Below are 15,772 nucleotides of genomic sequence, written 5' to 3' on the forward strand. Positions count from 1 at the left end.
AACTCTCTCCTTTCTACTGCAAGTAAGATGTATACAATGAAACGCATATGTTTTTTGTACTAGAAGCAAACACTCAAATACCTGTTTTCCATCAGACACAATAGGTTTATTATTCTTTTAGGGTCTTCTGTGTTAAAGAATTTCAAATAAAGCTTCCTCCTAGCAGCAGCATTTGCTTTCCTCCTCTGATTCTAAGGGAAAGTCTTTAATAAATTCAATAACTATTTCGTCAGAACCTTCAAATGGTCCAGAATTGCATGTGAATTTGTGTGCGTGTGTGTGTGTGTATGTGTGTGTGTATGGAGGCGGAGAATCATCCAAAAGCTCTTTATCAGATCTTTTTAAATTTTAAAGTCCATGTCCAGTGGTAAAGAATCCGCCTTCCAATGCGGGGGATGCAGGTGCGATCCCTGGTCAGGGAGCTAAGATCCCACATGCTGCGGGGCAACTAAGCCTGGCTGCAACTGCTGAACCCACGCGCCACAGCTACAGAGCCCACGCACTCTGGAGCCCACACGCTACAACTAGAGAGAAACCTGCACACTGCAACGAAGATTCCGCGTGCCTCAACTAAGACCCAATGGAGACAAAAATAGAAATTAATTAATTAATTAATAAGTAAAAAAAATATTAAAAAATAAAGTATATTTATATACTGTTCGTGTATAAAATTATTAACAAATTGGAAGTATCAGGTAGAAGAGAATTTAAAGGAAGTATTTGTAGACACACTTTCTTTCCGTGGTTCCTGGGAGACAAAACTACCCGAGGCAAGAAAGTTCCAAGAGAGATCAAGTAAGAAGGAAAGCTGAGGTTTCCATCCCCAATCAGCACAAGCCCCACAGAGAGCTGGCTCTAGAAGTTTACTAAAAGAAAATATTTCAAGGAGCCTGAATGGTCCAGGCTTTCGGTTACCAGCTTTCTAAGTACATACTTCATGACCACTCTGGAAACAAACGCGAGGGGTTAAGAAGAGTCCCTTTAATGCAAAGGTGTGAGAAGAGTTTGGAGCACGTGCAACCTCCAGTCCCAGCACTGACTCTCCAGCCTGAGGTGCATCAGTATCCCCTGGAAGGCTGGTTAAAACACAGATGGTAGGCACCACCCTAGAATTTCTGATTCAGTAGATCTGGGGTAGGGTCTAAGAATTTGCACTTCTAGCAGGTTCCCAGGTGATGCTGATGCTGAGAACTGCTGCTTTAGTGGATAGAAAAGAGGTCTGGACATCAGGCTCCCTGGCTGCAGGCTTGGATGGGCCATCTAACCAGCTCTGCAATTATCATAAAATCACACATGCTCTTGGTCTTTGTTTCCTAATCTGTCAAATGAAAGTGATAGTTGACTACCTCCTCCCAGCCCACTTTAACATCTACAGGGTTACAGAGTAATAAAATGGGTTATGGATAAGAAGGTGGAGTTAAAAGTATATGCAAAGTGTGCTGTTTAATTTTCAGAGTAGATGAGAAGCTACCCGGCCACCCAGCCAGTCTTCATCTCCAAAAACCAAATTGGAAATAACCTCCAGCTTTGCTTCTCTACATGCTTCACAGCCCTGCAAATCCACAAGTGACCTTAAGGCTGGGCTTGGAGAAGGTGTTCCCTCCCCACCCCTGTGTCTCTCCTTAGAAGGGAGCTCCAGGCACTGTGGTTGCTGCTATTGTTTTTCTTTTATTAGAAGGAAATGTGCTCTGGGCCATGCCTGGCTTAGATCTGGTCCAGCTCAGAGGAGAAGCCCCATCCTAAACAGAGGACAACATTTCCTGTACACCTGAGTTCTCTCTGAAGGAAGCAGAAGCCAAACTTTCAAGGGTAACTTAGAATTTTGATCTAGTATTAGAAATGAAAACTGCTAAAACAATGACAAGGAGGTATCAGGCTGAGGGTAAAGCATTTTGATATTTCTCATCACCAGCACCATACCCACCATCTTGATTCATCTCCATTGATGATGTATGGTCATCAATGTATGTATGATGTATGGTCACCTGTTGATTGCATGATTGATTAGGAATCTGGCTCATCTTAGATCAAGCAGTGTATTTAGCTTTTCTCTGAGCCTGAAGTTCTCCATCATACCAGGAGGATTAGCAGATACTTTATTCTTTTGAGGAGTTGATGGATAAGTAGGCATCTGTCATGGGGAGGTGGATAGAGAAATAAGCATTTCAACATCCTTAGGCAGTGTGGGATTTGGGATTTAGCTAAGCAATGTGAAAAACTGGGAAGCCCTCTCTGTATGCGGTTACTTGGATTCCTTGGTCTTATGTAGTGGGGCTGAATCAGAGTAATTTGAAAGTCTGAAAATGTCTCATGCTTCCCCCACCCTATTCTTTATCCTGCCATGTGGGGCTATGTGGTACCCTGGGAAGGGCAGAAAAAAAGACAGGAAGTACTGAATCCCTGAGAACTACGTGGATCCGAGCCTGCCATACCAGTCTTGGACTGCTTACCTACATGCTTTTTTGGCTAGAGAAATACACTTGAATTTTAAGTGGCCATTATTTTGAATCTGTGTTGCTCACAGAAAACGTAGTCCTCACTGTTAAGATGGCTTCTATGGGGTAGGCACATGACTCAGGCTAAGTCAATCACACTTCCTTGTTCTGCTGTAGACACGTGTACTGTTGGGGAAGAAAAGAGTTTCTCTTCCTTTTAGATCTGAGACTCTGGTTCATAGACCCCATAGATTTTTTTCCTTGAAGATCTGTCTTGGAATGAAATAAACACACAGAGGGAGACAAAGCCACAAAGGGAGAAAAAGAACTCTGAGAGCATTGTTTGAGCCCCTGAATCCAGCTGAGCCTGAAGGTGTACCAATCCAGTATCTTCTCCAGTTACAGGAGCTAATAAATGTCCATGCCTGCTTCAACTAGTTTGAGTTGTGATTTCATTATTTGTAACAGAGAGATCTTTAAGTGACTCAACTGCTGCAGCACGTAATTGGCTCATCTGTAAAGAGAGGAAGTAACTGGGATGAGCCTAAGGATTAAATAAAATCTTATATTACATAAGATTATAAACTTGAATTGAGAGGCATATGCTGGTGAGTCAATCAGCCTCCCTTATTTTGCTCAGTGACTTATTCTTCCTTTATGGCTTCATAATGGGCATGATTTTAAAGTCAAACCTTGGCAAAAGGATGATTGTGGATGTCATGTATCTTCAGGGTTACTTTCAAAAACTCCTAATGATGAATTAAATGCAAAAATGTAGAGGGTGTATGTATTTTGATCTTGAGTAGAGGCTGTACCTAAATTTGGGTTCTCTCTCCTGTGTGTGTATAATTTCTAAACATATACATACAGTTTGATACAAAATAATCATGGCTAAATTCATTCAACAGTCACTGTGTGCCAGATACTCTGCTGGGGGCTTTATAAGAAGCAACTCTTCACAACCATCTGTTAGACCTGTCCAGTTATTATCCCCTTTTGTGTTGTGGAAATAGAGTCACAAGAGACTTTACCCAAGGTCGCAAAGCTAAGACATGCTGGGCTGACCGTTGGAAAGCACAGGGTCTGGCTCCAGAACGCAAGCTCTTCCCCATCACTTACACAACCAAATCGGCTGTCAGTCAACACTGACGAACAACACAATGTGTTCATGCTGCAAACTGAAGCCGAGCATTCAAATAATCCAAGTAGCAAATCAGCTGCTGCTTCAGTCTGCCCATCACGTGGGAAATCATGATGTAGCCAAGTTGATTAGGACCAATGTCAGTTGGTCCACGTGTGTTCAGACACAGCCTCGGGAATACACTTCATCCCTAGGAAATCGTATTTTCCTCCTATGTGTCTAAATGGCATCCAGCATTCTGAGAATGCTTGCTCTGTCTGTGGCAAGAATAAAAATACTACCACTGGTCAGTGGAACCCCATGGAAACTCTTTTGCATGAAGAGTAAAGATTAAAATGGCAGATGTGGTCAAGCTGCTCCCTTTGGGGAGTCGACTAGTTGGCTAATGGGGGATCTACTTTCTTTTTTCTTAAATTGGTTCTAGTTCTCTGTGTCTTTAGATAAATCTTTTATCATTTCCAAGCATTGGCTTCTTATTTGAGAGTTATTATGAAATCTGAAAGAGATAAATATAAGAAACAAAGTAGAACTGCAAATTATTAGCCATGTCCTATGGCATGTAATTTGAAGATAGCCAGAAGGCATAACTGCCCCCAAATTGCTAACATAACTTTGTGTTTGTGTGTCTGAGAGGTCTTTATGAAATTTAGGTAAGTTATTTGTGGATGAATTAAAATTAATTATTGCCCTAAAATATCTGCCAGCTAATGTCGTCCTGAGAACACTGGGACACAGGCTAAAAATGTCTGGATGGTATGGAGGTGCTTTGATAGATTCCCCAGACAGGTAAGGGCAGACGGTGGGCCATGAACACTTAGGAGTTGGGTTACTGACGGCAAGATGTGGCAAAGTCAAAAGCTCCATTTCATGGCTTCATCCAGGGTCAATGTAGCTATTTCCCATGGTGGAGCAACTCTACTTTCAATAAAGCAACATAGCTGGCATCCTTTCATGCTCCATCAGAGACCAGGAAAGGAAGTAGTTCCATGTTTGCCCAGAACACTGGTCATTATGCTCTGGGCTGCCGTGAGATGAAATTATTAAGCAGGATTAAGGCTGGAGATGCCTTAACGTCTCCATCCTTTCTGTCACCACGTTGTCCCTCTCTCATTTTCTGTGCTCAGAGCTCTCCCTGCCATGGGAGTCTGCGTGCATCACAGGGAAGCAGCAGTGTGGTGGTGACGTGCACACATTCTAGGTCAGACATTCTGCATTCAACACCTGACTCTACCATTCTTTTTTTTTTTTTTTTTCCGGTACGCGGGCCTCTCACTGCTGTGGCCTCTCCTGTTGCGGAGCACAGGCTCCGGACACGCAGGCTCAGTGACCATGGCTCACGGGCCCAGCCGCTCCGCGGCACGTGGGATCCTCCCAGACCGGGGTACGAACCCGCGCCCCCTGCATCGGCAGGCGGACTCTCAACGACTGCGCCACCAGGGAAGCCCGACTCTACCATTCTTGAACTGTGTGACCCTGGGCAAGTGATTAACCTCTCTGTGCTTAGTTTATTCATCTGTAAAATAAAGAGAAAAAGAATATTTACTCAACCCTAGAAGGGGTTGTTGTCAAGCTTGAATGAGATTCTAGGGCAGCACCGAACACATGGTAAGAACTCAATAAATGTTAGTTAACATAGATAGTTAACAGCCATTTTCAGTGGAGGGTAAATTTCATGTCATTTGCTGTGTCCCTCTCCTGGAGCCTGGCACATGTTAAGCCTCATCTCTCCTTGTGATTTTGTTTTCTGTTAGAGGGGTGTCCCATGTAAGGGAGAGGGGCTGAGAGCTATCCTGAGGGTATGAGTAATATCCCAGGCATATGACACTCTCCCGCAGTCAGAAGTCATATGCCTCTTATGCAAGGCCAGGTCAGCTTGTCCCTCTGCCCTAAGGGCCAGCCCTTTTGGCAGTGGTACTGTTTACTTCTCCTGAATCTTCTTGGATCACACTTCAGCTGGCAGAGCCAGCAGTCTCCTCTTCATCGTGTGTCTGGAGACTAGACTAGAAACTTACCAGCTGCTGGCTGGTGTGTCACTTAGCCCTAGGACAGCTGTGGATTCACCACAGATTGAAAATGAAAAGCCCAGCCCGCCAGTAGGTTTCTGCCTAATGTGGGTGAATGAGAACAGGGAATAAGACCATTCTGACTCATCCTCTTGAAGGTGCATTGATGGGCATGTGTGAAGGTCCTGTGAAACATGGAAGACACCCATGTTTATTTTTCAAACTACCTTCCACACTCCTGTCTGGAATGGGGGGACTGGGTGATTTCTGGGGCTGCTTTTAGCTTTGCCTTTAGGTCTATAAGTAAGATTCTGTCCATGAGGAAGGAGAAAAAACAGAAGGAGGGAGCTATCATGGCTAGTATCTCGCAGAAATGTACACCTGCCAGTAAAACCCATCACACCTACTGGAACTATGTGCCTGGAATGCTGGCTCTCCCCATACCTTGACATCTCTTTCTACATCATTTCTTTTCCTCCTGCAAGGATCATAATTTTTGTTGTTGTTGTTGCGGTACGTGGGCCTCTCACTGTTGTGGCCTCTCCCGTTGCGGAGCACAGGCTCCGGACGCGCAGGCTCAGCGGCCATGGCTCACGGGCCCAGCCACTCCGCGGCATGTGGGATCTTCCCGGACCGGGGCACGAACCCGTGTCCCCTGCATCGGCAGGCGGACTCTCAACCACTGCGCCACCAGGGAAGCCCCATAATATTAATATAGAAGTGTTAGGAGGTGGGGACAGAGAGTGATTCTTTCGTGCCTGGTTTCTGTCATTCTGTTCATAGTCCTGAGTTACTTGTCCTCTGCACGCTGCCCTCCAGGCTCTCATCCACGGGCCCACAGTAGCTGCACACCTTTGAGGTTCTGTCAAGGGACTCAGGGAGGCGCTTCCTCTAATGACCACCAGGTGGTGATCAAGCCTCAGGAGAAGCTGGCGGGCTGCTGGGGAGGAGCAGGAGCTTGGAGGCCAACTGTCACTCATCAGCCCAGCTGGCCATCCCGTCAGGACTGCCCTGACCAGGACAGCTGTGAACAGAGCGCCTCTGGGCATGGGAAGCGCTCACAGTTCCAGAAAAGCAGTAAAGGGATGTACGAAATTCCTCAGTGAATCAAAATCAGATGCCTCTTGCCACCGCTGCTGGAGGTTGGGGCTACTTGGCAGGATGGAGGACCCAGGATGGTACCCATTAAAATTAGTTTCCAAGAAGGCAGGGCCCAGAGTCATCCCTGGATCCTGGGAAGTGGGCTGTGAAAGCAGTCTGCCCAGGACTTGCCCAATCAATTCCTGTTTCTTTTCATGCTGAGAAAAAGCCTTTTTTTTTTTTTTCCTGGACTCCTGGGTTTGTTCTATTTAGTTTCTAATAGTCACAAGCATACTTCCTTTGGGACTTGGCTCTGCATTAAAAAATAAAAACCCTGGGGTGGGAACGGAGTTGAGTAACCCCCATCCTTGGCCCATTCTTGCAGGGGGAACACTCATGACCTTTCAACTCTTCATCTCAAAGTTTACAGGTGAAACAGAAAGAATAGATGTCTAGAGCATTATTCTAAAAATAGACAAGATGCCTGTATGTAGACCACACACAGCCCACATGGGAAAATAGTATTTGGAGACAAGTAACAGGGGTCTGGCACAGGGCGGGCTTTAGTAATCGTGCCCATCTTTTCTTCTTTCTTTTTCTGTCTGCTCCATATTCAGGAAGAATAGAGTCATGAAAATTGTTTCCTCTCTAGAATGTGCCAGAGGATAGACTTAGACATCTGTCTACCAGGACATAAGGAAAGATGGGGTGGTGAGGTTGGTAAATGGGAAGTAATCAGGGGCTTCATCGTCACCTCCTTCAGTACCATGGATGGGGGTACTGGGGTGGGGGGCTATGTCACAGGTCTGGCCCAGGGGGCAATTCCATTCTCTCCTCTTGGCCACTGCTTGACACTGGCAGAGATAAGGAATGGTTTGCAATAAGCTTCCAGAGTAGCAGGTAGCCTGTGAGCGATGCTTCTGCTCCTGGAAGGAGGGGCACCTGAAGTCTGCCACGTGGGCCCATTTGATGCTGGGGAGACAGTGCTCAGAGCAGGCCTCCCCTGGGGACCCACTCATCACAGGCTCTCCCACTTCCCCAGACTTTCATCCTCTGGGACCTGAGCTCGAAGGGCCCTGAAGTAGTCACAGCTGGAAGTTGAGCTCCAGGGGGTCCCCACCTGCAGGAGGGTTTTGAAGGCACCTGGGGTCGTAGAGCAGGCCTGGTCCTCTGATGGTCCTCCCTACACTGTTGGGCAACAGAGGCCCAATATATGCCCACTGGGCTGTGTGTGCCAGGGGCTGAGTCACGTCCGGGATTCCAGAAGAGGCACTGGACCCTTTTGGGAAGCACAGAAGGTCAATGTAAAGGCATGTCTTGGGGCAACATTGTCCAGAGACTGCCAACCTGCATGTGTGCTTTGGGCCTCTTAACAAAAATCATCTTGTCACATATAGGATTAGCTTGAAGGAAATCTTCAAAGTCAACCATTTGTTGAGTGCCATCTCACTCCCTCATGGGTACGGGATGAAGCGTGCCCTACCCATCCTAATTCGGGGCTCTCCTGATGACCCTCGACACCCAGGTCTAGAATGCCCCTGGACTCCCACTAGGGTCATCAGAGCTAACTGTACCCTCCCCAAAGCTCCCCTGTGGTCGGCCTCTCTCTGCCTTTCAAAGAGATAATGGAAATAATCTATTATTTGCATGATACTTAGTTTCCAAAACATGTTCCTATAAACTATGGTTTGGGGGCCTGACAACAGCCTTGAGAGGTAATTAGAATGATTCCTATTTTTCAGATGAGCAAACCAAGGACCAGAGAACTTTAGTGAAGGGCCCAGGGGAGTGAGGAAAGGTGTCTTTCTGTTCTAGGAGCCGTGTTCTTTCTGCTACGCCACACCAATGAGACAGCTCGTCCTCCAAGAAAGAAGGCTGATGCGGATCTCCCGGCCCTTCCTCCTTTCTGGGAAAGATGCGAGGCTGCAACTTTCTGGGGCTGATACCCCGTGCTTGTCAGTAATCTCCAAGGACAGTTTATAACAGTGTGGCTTTCAGGCCAGCTTGGAGGGGCAGGAGTTATATGGAAGAGAAGTATTTGGGGCCTTACGAATTTATGCCCCTTCCACCTCCCAAATGTGTAAGCATCTCTGCAAAGACCATCCCGGATGATGTGGTACAGGCCTGTTTTAAATTCATTTTCCTACCCTGCTGTTCATATAGAGAAAGGAAGCAGAATAGCAGAACGCATTTATCTCTGATTTATGCTTTAAATATGTGTTTCCCGGTGTAGTAGCTTCTAGATACATGTGGCTCCTTAGCCCTGGAAATGTGCTGGGCACTTGTGGTGTAAAACACACACTAGATTGTGAACACTTAGTATTAAAAAAAAAAAGGAATGTAAAATATCTCATTAAGAAGTTTACATAAACTACATCTTGAAATGCTAAGATTTTAGATCTGTTGGGTTAAGTCAAATGTATTACTGCAATTCATTTTATCAACTTACTTTTTGTAAAGTGGCTCCTAAAAAATGTAAAGTACACATGACTTATCGTTCTACCAGACTGTGCAGCGCTCCCAGCGTTCCTGAATAGTTCAAAGACGGCTGCATTCCTTTTCACATAACGTATTCATAGGAAGCATGCTTTTCTTCCTGTTTATATGAATAGACTTCATAAAGCCAGGGGGAAAGGTCTTCAAAATACAAAACTAAACATCTTCCTTTCTGAATGATGTATACATTATCATACAAAGAAAAACATCAGGGCAGGGAATTCCCTGGCGGTCCAGTGGTTATGGCTGGACCATAACATGTTTCCAGGGCAGGGGGCACGGGTTCCATCCTTTGTCAGGGAACTAAGATCCTGCGTGCCGTATGGTGCAGCCAAAAAATAAATGTAAAAATATCCACACACACACACAAAAAGAAAAGAAAAACATCAGGGCAAAAGAGCAAAAAATTCCAGACAAAGTCCTGTGACCCATGCAAGCATGTGCTGGCAGGTTAACCCCATGAGAGAGGGATGCGTCTCCTGAGGTATGAAAACTTTTCCAGTTCCAGGCACGGGCTGCAGGTGGCAGCACTTCATTGGGGGTGGGGGGAACTTTAAGGATGAGAAGTGCCCAGCATAGGAGGAGCATTTTGACTTGGTTTTTAAGGAGTGGGAGGTCAGATGAACAAAAGCTTAGAGAACAGGCCAGCACCTGTGTGCTCAGGTCTCTGCCCTGTTGGCCTAAATGTCAAACGTACATTAGACTGAGTACATTAGAGCCCCTGGGCTCACCCTACCTGCCACACCAGACGCACACCGCGTGGGGAAGGTTGTCTGCTACGGAGTTGTGTGCCTCTTTTCATCTGGACAAATCAAGCTTTCCCACACGGCACTTTCCCTGAATTTCCACACAGCTGGAAGCCATCCCCTTGGGAAGGGTGCCTTCTGTCACATTTGCATATTCAGCAGACAGAAAAGCATTGACATATTTGCAGCACACAAGCCTTATCACTGATACTGCCGGAGAGACCCTTCTCAGTGTGATTACCCTTATGGACAAAGGAAAGTTTGCAGGTCACATATCTGCAGCTTAGACCTCATACAGATTCCACAGAGCAGTGCTGGGTCCTTAACTTTTTTTAAATTAGTTAATTTATTTTTGGCTGTGTTGGGTCTTCGTTGCTGTGCTTGGGCTTTCCCTAGTTGTGGCGAGCGGGGGTTACTCTTTGTTGCGGTGTGCAGGCTTCTCACTGCGGTGGCTTCTCTTGGTGTGGAGCGTGGACTCTAGGCACGTGGGCTTCAGTAGTTGTGGCACACGGGCTCAGTAGTTGTGGCTCACGGGCTCTAGAGCACAGGCTCAGTAGTTGTGGTGCACAGCTTTAGTTGCTCCGTGGCATGTGGGACCTTCCCGGACCAGGGCTCGAACCCATGTCGCCTGCATTGGCAGGCGGATTCTTAACCGCTGTGCCACGAGGGAAATCCCTAACTTTGTTTTTTTAAACAATCTGAAGAAATAGCTTGTATCATCTTCTCCCATGCACTGTGAGCCGGACCTGTGACTCTGATGAGATGTCACTCTAATGAGTAGAGTACATCACAGGTCAAAGGTGAAGGAATTCTGCGGATATAATTAAGGTCCCTAATCACCTGGCTTTGAGTTAATCTCAAGGGAGATTATCATGGGTGGGCCAGACCTAATCAGGTGAGTCCTTTAAAAGAGGGTCTGGAGATCAGAGACTGAAGACGTCACAGAGATTCAAAGCAGCATAGAAGCTCCTCCATTGACTTTGAAGAAGCAAACTGCCTTATTGGGAGAAGACAACATGGCAGGGGATGGTAGGCTGCCTCCAGGAGCTAAGGACCTCAGTCCTATTAACTACAAAGAATAAAATTCTGCCAAGCAATCACTGAGCTCGGAGGAGGACCCCAGCTTTCAGATGAGACCGCAGCCCTGGCCAACAACTTGAGTTCAGCCTGATGAGCCCCTGAGCAGAGGACCCGGTTAAGCCATGCCCAGAAACTGCGTGATAACAAATAGGTGTGGTTTTCAGCTTCTAAGTTTGCAGTAATATGTTACAAAGCAGTAGAAAACTAATACAGGAAATACAGGACCGTGTTGCAGAAATATCTGTTGCTAACAGAACCCATGGGGCTCTGTTTTTGGCTGTCCATGAAAATTCCAACCAAGCCACATCCAAATGTCAGAACAGACATTTGTTTATTTGTTTCCCAGTCAGGTCCTGAAAGCATTACTTCCAGGTCCCCTGTTTAAAGCCTCTTAAGCTTCTGGACTCCACATGCTGAGTGGGAGTGTGGATGGTGTGAGGAAAGACATCAGTTCTGTAGCCAACTGAGCTCAGCTGTGAACTTCTGACACCCCTCACCCTTGCCCCCATACCTGGAGAATAGATGTGACCATTCACTGGAGAAGATGGAATTAAATTCTGGTGGATGTGGGGAAGCCTGGAACAACAGCAGTAGCCTATTCCAAGAGCACAGACAATTTATACAAAGAAAACTTCACTCGATCTTGTTAGATTTTTATTGTTATAAGCACAGAAAAGACACAGAGCTGTATGCTGGCATGCTATTAAGACATGGCTGAAAATCCCAAGTCATAATTTAGAAACCTGTAGCATCTCATTTCAAAGCTAACATCTTTGAAATGATGAGACACTATTTTCACTGACGTTCAAAAAATACGTGAGAGAGACAGATCCACTGAAAGCCCCTCCTTTATTTTGGACACTCAGGGAATCAGAGTTCTGTTGGCCTGGGTTATTGACTTTCTCTTAGGGATGCAGAGCCCATTTGACATCACCTTCATCTGCCACAGATAAAATGCATTCCACCTACATGGCATTTCTATGACCACACTTGTTTCCTTTTGTCTTCTCAAATGGTTGTGACTTTCTGTTCCACTTGTCTCAGAATAACTCCTTCCCCCACCTCTGTTCTTGCTGGTTGCTATAATCTTTCTCATCTCCATGCAACTTTTTTTTTCAGTCTTCCAACCTCTCTGAAGGTCCCTAGATAAACCACAAAGGGCTATGACTTCCCACAGTGTTTCTTAATTTCTGGCCTTAGCAACCTACATCCTGAAATCCCCATGGACCTGTATTTACCTCTTTCTCCAAGTAAACAGTAAGGCACGGGGAGGAGGATGGCAGATACATGACTCATTCAAGAGATGATGTGTTACACTGGACTTAGAATATTATACTGGGCTTAGAATATTTCTGTAGTGTATATTCATTGCTCATTGGTGAATGCTCCAACCTCACAACCTCTGAAGCATTAGCACAGATCCCTTTGCAAGAAACTGACTTAATAGAACATCCCTTAATGCAAGAAGGTTTTGGTCCATGGAACCGACTTTATACACTGAGAGATTTCAGGGACGTGGGGAAGTATTGCCCTCTTTCCAAGTGAAGTTGACCCCATATCTCACTTTGTATGAAAACCAGAGCCCATGTTCTCCCTTCCCTCGGAAATCTGCTGTGAAAAGCCTCGGAATCCTTGCTGATTGAGAACTGGTGACCTTGGGGCCAAGCACAGCTCCTGCTTTCATGGAATTTACAGATTCACGGACCACTCTTTTTTACAATTTTGAATTCTGTTGCTTATTTTAGGATCTTCTTGGCAAAGAGCAGTGGCTGAACTATGTGTCTTGCAGTTGAGCAGAAAACCAGCATTTATTGTATTTCTCCAATGTTTTGTTTGTATAGCTTTCCTGGGATTTGGATCCGGCGCTGTGACTTGAAAGGTGGGAGGTACATGCACACCTCTGTGTGTGTGTGTTGCGGGTAAGTGAACGTGCCCACCCCCCATGTTAATGAACTTGGGAGGAGAGCCAGATCCACATCCTGGGGAGCCCTGCTGAAGGTTCCTGTCATTACAGAGGTCCCCTCCACAAAGTCAAACACAATGATTCCCAAAGGATCTCTACAGAAGTGGGTGGAAGGTCAGTGTTTCTTGTCACTTTGTGGTTTTGAACATGAGACCCACAGCCTCCAGTGTGCTGTGCTTTCCTTGGCCGATCACATCAAGGTGGCCGTGCTAACATACTGTCTAACCCTGCCTCAGTCCCCGCTGATAGAACCCCAGAGACCACAGCAGCAACGCTGTTCTTGCCCTAACAGCTAAATCTAATTCAGTTCATCCTCCAACCTAACCTCTGGGTCTGTCGTCCAAGTACCAAACTCTGCCCAAAGTTGATCATTCCCTGAAAAATGTTAAGCCTGACAACCATTTCCTTTAGGGACTTTAAATAATGAACTATTCAGCTGGGATAATGACGTGACAATTTGCAGGCAAATGTGGGCGTAGATGTCTGCGTCGTTTGTGAATAGGTATGAAAAAAGAGTTCATTTCCTTGAAACATTAGGACCTCTGCCTCACCTCCCCCTCTCCATAAAGAAAAGAGAGATGATAATAGAATTTAAAATTTAAAATAAACGGGAGAGGTTTTAAAGAGTTAAAACATTTGCAGAATACTCTTTCGAACCTCAATAAATAAATGGTTGCTGAATCTCGGACTCTTTTGGCCTTTCTTCCTGGTGGTTGGACCCGTTTAAATTTGTCCTTATGAAGACCACACAACCCACATTTTCAGAGAAGCCCCACATTATTATTCTGTTTCACTGTCTCCCTGGGATCCGACTTTGATTTGGAATGTATGGTTGTTGTGGCTACAGTACGTGGTTAACATTTTTTTTAATTAATTTATTTATTTTGGCTGCATTGGGTCTTTGTCGCTGTGTACAGGCTTTCTCTAGTTGTGGCGAGCGGGGGCTACTCTTCGTTGCGGTGCACGGGCTTCTCACTGCGGTGGCTCCTCTTGTTGTGGAGCATGGGCTCTAGGAACGCGGGCTTCAGTAGTTGTGGCACGCGGGCTCAGTAGTTGTGGCATGCGGGCTTAGTTGCTCCAAGGCATTACATGGTTAACTTTGATAAGGATGCTATTTTAATCTTTGTATTTTTATGAAATGCACTCACACAAGCCAAATACACACATGCACATAATTCACAAACAATCTTCACCATCTGTTCATCAAGGTAAAGTGTCATCAGGAGCACAGACTAGACGGTTGTAAAATTTCTTTCTAGATTTCCAGGTGGTTGGAATAAACACAAATTAGACAGTAGAAAACTCTTAATGTATATTGGTCTAGGAACTTAGGAACTGAAAGAATTAATACATAGAGAGCTATACAACACACCCAGGGCCCCTAAATCCACAGTAAGTACAACAATAATAATATACAATGCTGTACGGTCATTAAAATCTATTCTATCATGCACACAAAAGTACCTGGTTAAAGCTGTTAAATATATGACAGTTGAGGGGGGTTCTGTATTTCAGTGCTATATATCACATCTGGGAATGAATGGATATAAAAATATATATTTTTTGCTTTCAAAAAGTGGAACAAAGCAAAACATAAGGCTTTTCTGCTAAACTATAAAAGTGTAATCAGCAGTTGGTCTACTGTGATCTAATAAGGCATGGTCATCACATTTTCTCTGTCTATTCATTCCACTTAGCTCCAACCTTAACATACAGTAGCATATATGTATGTGTTTAGCATCAGGATCATGTCTTCTTCCATGAATTTCTTGTAAATATTATCATCCACTTGAAAGCATCTTTGATATAATTTCCTCCTTAATTTTTTCATTGCTTTGGTTTTTTTTTTTTGGTCCCTCTTAACTAAGGAAATACCAGGAAGATATTGAAGTTTCTCCACGGCTAAATTTCAATTTCCATTTTGGAGTCATTTTTGAATTTTCAGTGTTGCAGCACCTGAGAAGCGATTGTATTAGGCTATTAACATGGAAATCTTAAAATGTGGTCCTTATGTTGTTCTTCTCTATTTTTTTCTTTTCCTTCTAGTTTCCTCCATCCCTCCCTTCTTTCTTCCTTCCTTCCTTCCTAGAATTCACTGAAGTATTTCCTAGGTCCTAGCCTTTTACTTATTATTTTAATCAAAGCTTATCTTTGGGCCCAGGGTGTGAAAAGTAAAAATGTCTCTGAAATTCTATTGTACAATATAGACAGAGAAGTTGGCTTGAGTTTCACTTAAATACTATACACATTCAGTATCACACAAGGGGTGGGGGTAGGGCTGCAACATAAATGTAACAATTCCTTTTAGTCTGTATTTACAAAAGAAAGCCCCTTCCCTAATGAAAAAGTCTCTTCAGCATCTGCTCCCTGAAGCCTGTGGAGAAAACATTTTATCCATGGCTTGGAAAGGATCTCTTTTTCAGAGAACGTCCACTGTTTCCCAAGAGGTTCCATGGGCTGGATTTTCCTGTTCTTAGTTGAGCAACGAATAAGCACTGGATGTGTTTTCCAGGGATGAGCTGGTTATTTCCGGGGTGGAAACATTGTATGTTCCTGAAAAACAGAACAGCAGCTCAGCTCAAGGCCAAGTCTTCATGATCACTGGGGTGTGAACCTCTGCTAGTGGACCAGGGGGCGCTCTACTCCAGGAGCCAGGTAAGCTCAGGCCATGCCTGGATAGGAACACATGCCTGCCCTCCTCCCCAGACCCAGAAGTCCTGGAGAACAAACAAAGCTGTTCTCAAGCACGCGTGGCAGCCGACAAGACAAGCACTAACTATTTCACATCATACCAGCAGCCAGATTTCTACAAAAGACAGGGAGGTCGC

General features: G+C 45.1%; 2 protein-coding genes across 8 annotated transcripts in view; one reads left to right on the forward strand and one right to left on the reverse strand.

Moving 5' to 3' along the window:
* MEP1A (meprin A subunit alpha) overlaps positions 1 to 416 on the forward strand; it is a gene marked incomplete at its 5' end in the record, with an annotated part of 31,772 nt that extends 31,356 nt beyond the window's left edge. Inside the window, one exon of the mRNA XM_081246198.1 lies at positions 355 to 416. Coding sequence (XP_081102324.1) covers positions 355 to 371 — 17 coding nt within the window. The 3' untranslated portion in view covers positions 372 to 416. The remainder of the gene's footprint in view (positions 1 to 354) is intronic.
* Positions 417 to 14,242: 13,826 nt separating this feature from the next.
* The window catches only part of ADGRF5 (adhesion G protein-coupled receptor F5), a 112,512-nt gene continuing 110,982 nt past the window's right edge, over positions 14,243 to 15,772 (reverse strand). For all 7 annotated transcript variants that reach the window (XM_081245843.1, XM_081245847.1, XM_081245846.1 and 4 more), the window contains one exon: positions 14,243 to 15,497. In XM_081245843.1, coding sequence (XP_081101969.1) covers positions 15,418 to 15,497 — 80 coding nt within the window. In that variant the 3' untranslated portion in view covers positions 14,243 to 15,417. The remainder of the gene's footprint in view (positions 15,498 to 15,772) is intronic.

The sequence above is a fragment of the Mesoplodon bidens genome (genome assembly GCF_964165515.1).
Source record: "Mesoplodon bidens genome assembly, chromosome: 10".
Lineage (NCBI taxonomy): Eukaryota > Metazoa > Chordata > Mammalia > Artiodactyla > Ziphiidae > Mesoplodon > Mesoplodon bidens.